General features: G+C 40.0%; 1 protein-coding gene and 1 long non-coding RNA gene across 2 annotated transcripts; both read right to left on the reverse strand.

Annotated features, from left to right (window-relative positions):
• Positions 1-21: 21 nt before the first annotated feature.
• znf276 (zinc finger protein 276) lies at positions 22-6,296 on the reverse strand. The gene is made up of 12 exons (XM_018703632.2): positions 6,140-6,296; positions 5,365-5,680; positions 4,834-5,149; positions 4,683-4,729; positions 4,150-4,587; positions 3,015-3,096; positions 2,740-2,823; positions 2,501-2,620; positions 2,233-2,308; positions 1,871-1,988; positions 1,691-1,790; positions 22-1,496 (listed from the first exon to the last, which is right to left on the reverse strand). The coding sequence occupies exons 2-12, from the start codon at positions 5,615-5,617 to the stop codon at positions 1,208-1,210; spliced, it is 1,923 nt and encodes a 640-aa protein (XP_018559148.1). The 5' UTR covers positions 5,618-5,680; positions 6,140-6,296; the 3' UTR covers positions 22-1,207.
• A 1,867-nt stretch (positions 6,297-8,163) lies between these two features.
• LOC108901937 (uncharacterized) lies at positions 8,164-10,684 on the reverse strand. The gene is made up of 3 exons (XR_001963976.2): positions 10,399-10,684; positions 9,899-10,272; positions 8,164-9,734 (listed from the first exon to the last, which is right to left on the reverse strand). It is a non-coding gene; the product is annotated as an uncharacterized LOC108901937 (long non-coding RNA).
• Positions 10,685-10,690: the final 6 nt, after the last annotated feature.

Here is a 10,690-nt window from a genome sequence, read left to right on the forward strand (position 1 = left end):
TGAAGAACTGGTGATAATCAGTTTTGTAAAAAGGTCTACAATTTATTTTTTTGTACATACTGCACACACAACTTTACACATGTACATCTGAAGCCCTTTTGTTCTTTACAATACAGAGATACACTCCTTAGCACTGTAATAACTTAACAACAATGACCTAAGAAAACAGAACTACATGTTCTTGGGAATCATTTTGCACAGCTGTTTGCACTGTGACGAGCTTACACAGCACATGGATCTGGAAAACAAGAACATTACAAGTTGTTAATAAGTGGCTGCTAATGTGTACTTTAGCTATGGATTAAAAACATCTGTAAAACTCCAAATAGTCCATAGACAGTTAAAGATAATGTTTCCATCAGATCAGATGTGTAACAGAGGCACCTGAAGTGGTTGTTTCTTTTCAAATTATAAGCCTCGAGATTTTCATGAAATCAAACCCCCTCTGTAATTGTTGGTAACATAGTCTACCTACCTATGAACATGGGACTGACAGAGTTACTGCTTGTAATTTGATTCAGTTGATGTTCAGCTCTCAGCCTTCAAACTGTCAGAGCTGTGTTAAGTTACTGCTAATACAAACCCAACACTTCTGTTAGTCGTGCTTCACATTAAAAGCATTCAACAGTGGAAACACAGCTTGGGTTTTACTGTGTAGCAGTCACATGAAACATATACTGCAGTGGTTGATGATGACCTATGACACAGGTAATTTAGTTCATTTTCTGGACAGCAGATTGACTTTAAAAACAGCATGGGGTAAAAGTATCTTACTGTCACAAAGTCAGTGCAGTGTGCCTTTGGTTGTTTTTCTGAAGACGACCCTCAGCAGTCTGTGTGGTAACAACGTGTCCCACCTGTTCACTCAGGTTAAACTGCAGCACATGAAGGAAAAACTGCTGCTTCTTCTAAAACAAGCTAAAACCTAAACTTGCATTCTGACAATGACACAGATTCATTTTGGAATGAGAATCAATTTAGGAATTTATAAAGAGCTGAGAGCTGGGTGTGTTGGTCTCTATCCACTGAAAAGAAACTTCATGTTTTGTTCCTATGACACAAAAACTTGGTTGGTGTAAAAAATCAAACACATCTGTCTTGTGTTGGTCAGTGAAGCCACACAACAGGTCCCGTCTCAGTCCAGGTACAGAGCTGGTCCCTGACCCACAGCTTTTGTACCCCTGCAGCACACCTGGACCTGGACTCGTCATCTGTCCTGGTCTTGCTGAACCACCTCTCCGGTCAGAGTGATGGTGTGCAGGTCAGAGTATGTTGGCTGCTGCTGCTGCTGCTGCTGCTGCTGGCTGCTGCCTCTCTGAGCCTCAGCCTGAGTCAGAGGGTGGACCATGGACATGTGGACGTTCAGGTTGTGGGCCTTCTCAAAACGTTTACCGCACATCAGGCAGGCGAACTCCAGGTCAGCCTCGGCCTTGTGTTTGGTCATGTGGTATTTTAGTGACGCTCGCTGGCGGCACTGGAAACCACACACCTCACACCTGCAGGGAAGACATTTAAAATCTAATAAGTCACCTGTGTTTGATTTGTTTGACTTTATATGTGAAGTTTAGTTTGCTCTTCTACTCGTCCTGTTTGGAGGAGCTTTGTCAAATCGGAGAGAATCACAGCTCACAGATGATTATGTCACCTAGTTTAAATAAAACAGTTGAAGTTTTACGATGGCTGTACTTACTGCAGCGGCTTTGCTCCTGAATGCCTCATCTGGTGAACTGACAGGTGTTTCCTCTGTTTGAAGGTCTGACCACACTGGTCACAGATGTAGTTCCTCTCCTCTGGAAACACAGACTTCAGTAAAGAAACACCAAACATGACGTTGTCTAAAGACAAACTAAATTCCTTCTGTTGGCCTCACCTGTGTGGATGAGTTTGACGTGTCGCTGCAGGTAGCGGTCGATCATGAAGACCTTGTTGCAGCCGGGGTGTGGGCAGGGTCGCTCTCTCACCTCCTCATGATGCTCCTTGATGTGTTTCTAAAAATCAGCCAGGTGAGAAAAGACTTTATACAGGTGTCAAATACTGATTTCTCATTCATTTTGATTGGTTTATAGAGTTCATTCTAAGTGTGAATAGTGAGCAATAACGAAGCACTCAGGTCACTTTTTCATTGCTATCAGTACTAGAGCATTCCTAATAGTAACACACACCTTTAATGATCCATTTAATAAATATTTATGACTTCATTAACAGAGAAATGTTGTCAGGATGAATTCTGACCTTCAGACCATCAGGAGCTCTGTAGACAGCTGTACAACCCTGATATGGACACTTGTAGATGTTGGGCAGCTCCTCTCTTCAAAACAACACAACAGTAGTTTGTTAATGTACATGTACTCAATCTACTGAACTATAACCACTGACTAAATTAACTACAACTAAACATTTTAACAAACTATAATCTGCTGCTTCCAACCGATTCAAATACATTTAACACGTTGAACTTATGCTAAATGGAGGTCGTGTATTTAACTGCAGGTCTACAGACCCTTTAGGTTTGAACTTGTTCTTCCAGCCCGGTTTGGGTCCAGGTTTCTTTTTGATTTTGGGCTCCTCTGGGGCCTTTGGGCTCCGTCTTCTCTTGCTGGGGATGGTCACCCTGCGAGCTCTGAGGAGGGAAGAGAACTACTAAAAACAGTACTTGGGTTTCTGTCAGCATCTGTTTTTAGTCCATCTCTGCTACTTTAGAAGGAACAGCAACTTTTACTGAAGAGTATCTGTACCCACCTCTTGTCTGAGTACGGCTCAAACAACTCATCATCTGACAACCCTCCTTTTCTACTCTCCTCAAACTCATCCTCGGAAATGACCCTGGACACACACATACACACACACACACAATTATATTTCTTGTATATTTTACTGGGTTTTTATCAAACTTAATCTCATTACTTTAAAACGTCTTAAGTATAACAAGCTTTGACGTTTTCTCCCACAAACTGATGGTCCTCAGAAGTGAGTAAAGACGCAGTCAGATGGTTGCGATGAGCTGTGTCACTCACCTGTCGGACAGATCACTATCACCTGTCCTGTCCTCCACCTGGGCCGGAGCCGGAGACAACGCCTCCTCATGACCTGTGAAATCTACACAACCATGTGAGTCAGGGATTCATACAGACATGCCACAAGCTGACAGTTCTAAACATGTGTGTCAGTCTCTGCAGTAGAAAAACTGGTTAGTGACACTTGGTTGTGTTTACATGAAGGCTGAATGCTGAATATACTGAATACAACACAGTTCAGTTCAACAGCAAAACAAACTGGTCTCCAGAAGAAAAACTAAAACGGCATGAGCAAAAACTGAAAAAAAAAAAGAGTGGTATAGATAATGGATGGATATAAACACCTGTATTTATTGACAACTGAGTCAAATTTTATATTAAATTGTTTTTAGTCTCTCATTAACCTACCCTCATTGATATAATAACTCAAATAATAAAAATACCTGTTTGTATAATGCAATACAATTTAACAGCGCCACAAACAACCACTGAAAAGCAAGTACTCTAATTTCAAAGGTAAAGCCACACTGTTATCTTCTCTGTGTTCTTCTACTTCACTCACATACAAGAGGCCCCATGCAGTTTAGTTCTGTTTACATTGTGTTACTCCTGCCCAGTGCATTTCTATCACATAAAATATATGAAGAGACATTTTTGAACATTTAAATCCAGCTACACTTCTTTATGCCACCACCAACAGCTCATCAGTGGGACAGTGTGAATCCAGCAGTGTATCTCATCACTGGTCCCTGTGCACAGCTGTATCGTGCATATGCATAATTCATCAAACACTCCACAGGTTGCCTATGACATGTTAATTCAAAGTTACTTTACTTGAGTAAGTGAGTTAAAACGATGACTACATTTATGTGATTGTTGTCATCAGCACAAATAGCAGCAGATTTGTTTTATGATACTTGATGAATAACATGCTTATAAATGAGAAGATCACCTTCTGGGACGTGTGAGTACCAGTGGTCTTGGGTTTCTGTGATCACCACAAAGGCCAGACTGGGTCAACTTAATGGGATCTTACCACCAAAATAATTTGATAGCATATGAGGTTGCTTGTCAGTAGTACAGCGCTGGACCCTCCAGGCACTCTGACCTCAATGTGAAGCAGATTCAGTCTCACCTTCAGTGTTGCTGGTCCAGTCAGCCAGTGCTGAGCTCTGAGTCTGTGCCGTGACGGCTGGTGGACTGTGTTGAGCCAGAGCGTTTACACTCCCCGCCGGCATCCTTCTATTCCCACTGGGCTCTTCTACTTCATCCTCCTCCTCCTCCTCCTGCTCCAGGTCCTCCTCCTCTGACATCACTCCATCACCGTTGCCACTCCCTAACGCTCCACCGCCAAAGTCCATCGTGTACCCGGGATCAACAGCGTTGGTACACTGAGTGTCCATGATGTATCTGTGACCATCAACACAACCCCACACAGCCTTCACAGAGCCCCAGCACTGACCCTTCAGCACCTCCTTCAGGTCGGGGCAGGAGCGGCAGGCCTCTCCGTGGTGGTGAGCCCAGGACACCAGACTGTGGAGGCACTTTGGGTCTGAGGTAAAGGACGGTGGTGCTGAGAGAAAACAGCAACAGAGAAATGCAGTCAGTTAACCTGACTTGTACTATTGTGATTTCTGAAAGTGTGAAGTAAGAAACGCTTTTATTTACGTATTGAGCCGTGATTAACTGATGAGTCTAGACACTTTGCATTCTTCCTGAAAAAGAAACAAACAGTTTCTCATAATTGTATTTTTTCCACCTGCACATATGAAAATCCTGCACAGTTATAAAGTCACACTGAGGTGGATTCTGGACTCACCGGCTTTTCATGTTCTCTTTCCCAACTGGTGGGAGGTTGACTCTTTGCAGAAACCTGATCAGGATGCTGTGGCACTTGTAGAACTTGGCGTGGCATTTCTTGCAGATAAACTCGGATAACCGGGGGTCACGGTTCAACTGGACCCCGACCAGTCTCTGGAAATCTGTGTGGAATAACAGGGGCGACTGGGCCGTGGCGTCTGACTCATCGTCAACAATATCGATGGGGTCTTGAGACCATCTGTTGAAGGCGTGCCGCAAACTGCGTGGGGAAAACTTTCCATGACAGAGCCGGCAGATAGCAGTGGATAGTCTGCCTGTGGAAGAAAAACACGGTCAGTTTTTACCTAAAAATAAATTTGTTTTTATGGGTTTTCGAAGAAAAATTTGAAGTCCCCTTGGACTTCACTTCTTTATTTAAATGAAATGGACATTGTACCAAACTGCATTCAGAAATCTGCAAATAAAACTGAGAGGCAAAGCGGCTGTGACCTGGCAGATTCTGAATGAGTTTGGCGTGACTGCCACTCACCTGAAGGTTTTGACTTGCTCTCTGGATGTTTCACTGTGTCGTCAGCAGCTGTCACACTGAAATCTAAGTTAGTGGTCTTGTCTGTCGCTGTGTCCTTGTGGTAAAAACTGTTTGTGGTTACAGGAACAGTCTTCCGTGGTCTCCCTCTGTTTCCTGGCGTCCTCTTTTCCTCACTGACGCTCACGGTCATCTGTGTCCTGCTGCTCTGCTGTGACGTCTCAGATGACCTGGGATGTCTGCTTTTCTTCTTCATAGTTGTGATAGACTGGGACTGCCAGCAGTTGATCCCGATGATGGAGGCCTGCTGCCTGTGCAACTGTACAAATGAGAAATGTAAGGCAGGAAAATGATATGAGAAATAATTAGTGCTACTAAGTTAAAGTGTCTTATGCTGCCTTTACTGGTCTGACTTTATTCCATTTTCTTAGCTGAGCCACTGTTTGCTGCTTGGCCATATTTTCCTTAAGTGATAATGCTATTTAACAACACATCATGTTTTAATGTGGTTATATGACGTTACAAAGAGAGAAACACGAAAACCAACAGCTGTCGTCACTTTTCATATTTAATTCAATAAAATTAACTGACACACACACAAACGAACGTCGGGACCACTGTAGCTTTTACATTACAACAAACTGCTGTTGATTAAGTGTTAATTGAACTAGCTCGGTTAGCCTGAGCAGCCTGACCGAGCTGCTGCGGTCGTTAGCTGCTGTTAAAGATACAGTTTAAATTCCGGCTGTGACCGATGTAGTCCTAAGAAGGAGCCTACCGTCTCTGTATATTTATCCTAGCACTTGAAGCACATGTTGTTTTTGCATAAAAGGTAGTTTTCGTCAACCAGGAAAGCAGCTCTGTGGTTTCAACGATGCTACCAATTGTAAACATTAGAACCCGGAAGTACAACTGGAGGAAAACACGGAAGAAAATGTGATACAGCGCCACTCTCCGGCCGTAGAAGATAATGCAACCAGCGAGCCAACTACCTGTGGAGATGGTGTGTTGTCTTCATGGCTTTTATTAGCTGCAGTTACTGTGATAATAAAGTACATTTTTGCTTGTTGTAATTAAGTTAAATTTAATCTTAATTCATTTAATCTTTTTTCAACCCTAACCCTAACCCCTAATAACACAACCCTAACCCTAACCCCTAATAACACACACAGACAGTCCTAAATTTCAACTACATAATTCAGAACTACTTCAGAAACATACTCAGAAATAAATGCAAACCGTATGAAAAGAATATTTCAATAGAATCATAATATAAAATCATTTCACTAATATTTGTTTGGAGTCAGTGAGCCTCTAAATATTCCTTGCAGCCATCTGTCTGCTGGTAGTTTCTGCTTCTCTTCCATTGCCTCCAAACTCTTGTAGGTTTACAGGAGTGGATTTTGTGGATTTGTGTGTGTGAGAGTGGATTTCAGCTTTCTCCACAGAGACTGTGGGATTGCACTGTCTATGAAAGTGTTTGCAAATATTAGTGATGCCTTTCTGTGCCTTTCAGTGGTGACATCCTCCTTCACCCATGGAGCCCTCCTTGGTTTAGTGTGTGGTGTACAGTAAGAAACTGGAAACAATCAACTCTCATTATACAGTAAATCCACCACTGAGGTTAATTCAGGTCATGCGAACACAGTTAAGACCAGGTAAATCCTTGTTTTGTTTGAAGAACACATTTAATTTAATTAACAGGAATGAAAACTGGGTAACAAGAATGTGTGTGGGGGTGGGGGGTGGGCAGTGGGTGTTTCTCAGTGGGTGTGTCTCAGTCCTCCCCCTTCAGCATGCCATGGGTGGCTGTTTGTGGCTCCAGCACAGTAAGGGTCCTCTCCATCTTTCTCAACAGAAGTCTTCAGATCTCTGTGTTGACCACCAGCAGGGGTAGAGCACAAAGTCCTGGGTCCTGTACATAAGCAGTCTCTGTGGGCCCCCTTCAGGACTGATGCGGCAGAGGAATGAAGTGACCCGGGAGGAGCAGTGGAGACTGGAGGCTCGGAGCAGGCAAATGGTCTGGCAGGGTATGGCGGCGAACCAGGTGAACAGGCCACAGAGGCGAGCACCAGCAAAGAACCAGGTGAGTTCTGAGACTGGACTCAGTAGAGCACAAAAAACACAGGAGAACTACACCTAGAGAAAAACTAGAAACACTAGAGACATAAGAAACACCAGAACCTACGGTGGCCCAGATGTGTTACCACGTGGTGAAGCTGAAACAATAATCGATGAGCTACAGGTGAAGCAGAAGATGCTCCACTCCTCCACACACAGAGAGCAGAGAGGCAGAGGCTCCAGGGAAGCAGAGGAAAATACCAGAAAACACTGGAGAGGCTCAGGTCACAGAAGGAGTAACAACACTCACATTTTTAAAGCAGCAACTGAACTTTAATTTTAGGTGGAACTACATGAACCTAAATAATGACTTGGTTAGAGTGGATTACAACAGATTAGATCAGATCCATCTAGATTTTTGTTAGACAGTAAATGTAGGTCTGTTTAAACAACATTTGCTGTCTCCATATGAGGATGTGTTCACTCCTGTGTTGGTGTTTATGGTCATAAACTGACTACAATTATTTAAAGTGTGCTTAATTCCTCTTCTGTTTCAGGACTCTTTCTTATTAGATTAGATCAGATCAGGACCTATTGGATCGCAATAGATTTGATGTGTTTAAGTATCTTGCAAGTTTCTCATTTCTTCCTTTTTTTAAAATTAAAAAATATTACTAATAATAAAATACTTAATAAATATTTTAATTTTGACCCACCACTACCCCCCCCTCATCGGAGGACAATAACTTTATTCTATATTAAATGAATTTTGCTATATTCTTTCTACAACTACTTAAAAAATAAATGACTTTATCCTAAATTATATTAAATATTACAAATAATAAAATATTTTATTACATTTAGTTAGATCCAATTATATTTTATAGTGCTTAAGTGTTTTTCATGTTTCTCTTTTCTTTTTCTTTTTGTTTAAATTTTATTTTGACCCACCACCACCCCCCCTCATCGGAGGACAATAACTTTATTCTATATGAAGTTAATTTTGCTTCTCTAATATTCTTTCTAGAACTATAATTATTAACTATATATTATTTCTACAACTAGTTAAAAATAAATTGCTTTATCCTAAATTATATTAAATATTACTAATATTAAAATAGTTAATAAATATTTTAATTTTGACCCGCCACCACCCCCCCTCATCGGAGGACAATAACTTTATTCTATATTAAATGAATTTTTCTATATTCTTTCTACAACTAGTTAAAAAATAAATGACTTTATCCTAAATTATATTAAATATTACTACTAATAAAATATTTTATTACATTTAGTTAGATCCAATTATTTTATAGTGCTTAAGTGTTTTTCATGTTTCTCATTTCTTTTTTTAATTTTGACCCGCCACCACCCCCCCTCATCGGAGGACAATAACTTTATTCTATATTAAATTAATTTTGCTTCTCTAACTATATTATTTTTACAACTATATATTATTAATTATATATTATTTCTACAACTTTTTTAAAAAATAATGACTTTATTCAAAATTATATTAAATATTACTACTAATAAAATATTTTATTACATTTAGTTAGATCCAATTATATAATATTTTATAGTGCTTAAGTGTTTTTCATGGTTCTCTTTTCTTTTTCTTTTTGTTTAAATTTTATTTTGACCCACCACCACCCCCCCTCATCGGAGGACAATAACTTTATTCTATATGAAATTAATTTTGCTTCTCTAATTATATTATTTCTAGAACTATATATTATTATTAACTATATATTATTTCTACAACTAGTTAAAAAATAAATAGCTTTATTCTAAATTATATTAAATATTACTAATAATAAAATACTTAATAAATATTTTAATTTTGACCCACCACCACCCCCCCTCATCGGAGGACAATAACTTTATTTTATATTAAATAACTTTTGCTTCTCTAACTATATTATTTCTAGAACTATATATTATTATTAACTATATATTATTTCTACAACTAGTTAAAAAATAAATTACTCTATCCTAAATATTAAATATGACTAATAATAAAATATAAATATATAAAAGTTAAATTAAATTATAAAAATATAATTTCTATTTACATTTGATTAAGTTAATCTAGTATTAAATTATATCAAATTAAATTATAAAAATAAATATATTAAATTGTGCTGCCTAAGATACATTATTGTTTCCATCCACACTCTTTGCTCTTCTGTTTGTGATGACATGTAACCTGTGTTGTATTTTTTCCTCCAGTTCTTGCTGTTTCTTCAGCAGCATCTTCCTCTTGGCCTGTTGTCTCCATACTCTTATCTCTTTCATCTCATGAGTATCATCTGGACAGAAGAAGAATATGAAAGGTAAGCTCAACACCTGCAACCCTTCAATCACTGAAGTGTCAACATTACAATCTTGTGACTTTGACATCTTAATAAAGTGACCATTTAACTTCTGGAGGCAACACACTTATGAAATATATTGTACAAGCTGACTTTCTTACCACCAACATCAATGGCCACCTCCTTGTCACGGGTCTTGCTAATGGCCTTGACGATTTTCTCCTTCTGTTGTTTCAGGTACCACGTTTTCAGGTTTGACATGAGGCTTTTCTTTGGAACAGATCCAGATCTTTCTGTGTCCTCTTCTCTTCACTCTCCTCACTTTCTGTGTCTTCCTCCTCTCCTTTCTTCTTCCACTTACGTGCTCCTTTCCCATCCCTTCTTTCTCTCTCTTTCTTTGTCCACTTTTGTCTTTGTCTCTGCTTCTCCTTCTTGCGTTTTATTCTGTCCTCTATTGTCTGCCTTTTCTTCAGCAGCTTCCTCTTCTTTGCCATTTGCCTCCACACTCGAATGTCCTTCATTTCAGGAGTATCATCTGAAAGAAACAAAATATCAGTGGTGAGCCTGGAGAACAGCTACAACATCTACAAGAGAAGAAGCTGCAGAGAAACACAGTCTTCTATCAAATGGGTTCTAACAGTATAGAAAGTGATTTTCTTACCACCAGCCTCAATGGACTCCTCCTTATCACAGGTCCTGATAAGGGCCTTGACGATTTTCTCTTTCTTGTGTTCAAGGTGCCACATTTTCAGGTTTGAGACAAAGGTCCACTCAGATTTACTTCTTCCTGTCGTCTCCTGTCTTTCTCCACCACTCTTCTCCTTCCTCCGCCTCTCTTTCTCCTCCCGCTCCCATTTCTCTCTTTCTTCCCTCCTCCTTCTCCTCTCAGTCCTCTCCTGTCTTTGTTTCTCCTCCTGCTCCTGTCGTTCTCTCTCCTCCTGCACCTGTCGTTC

This window comes from Lates calcarifer, linkage group LG10 (assembly GCF_001640805.2).
Source record: "Lates calcarifer isolate ASB-BC8 linkage group LG10, TLL_Latcal_v3, whole genome shotgun sequence".
Lineage (NCBI taxonomy): Eukaryota > Metazoa > Chordata > Actinopteri > Centropomidae > Lates > Lates calcarifer.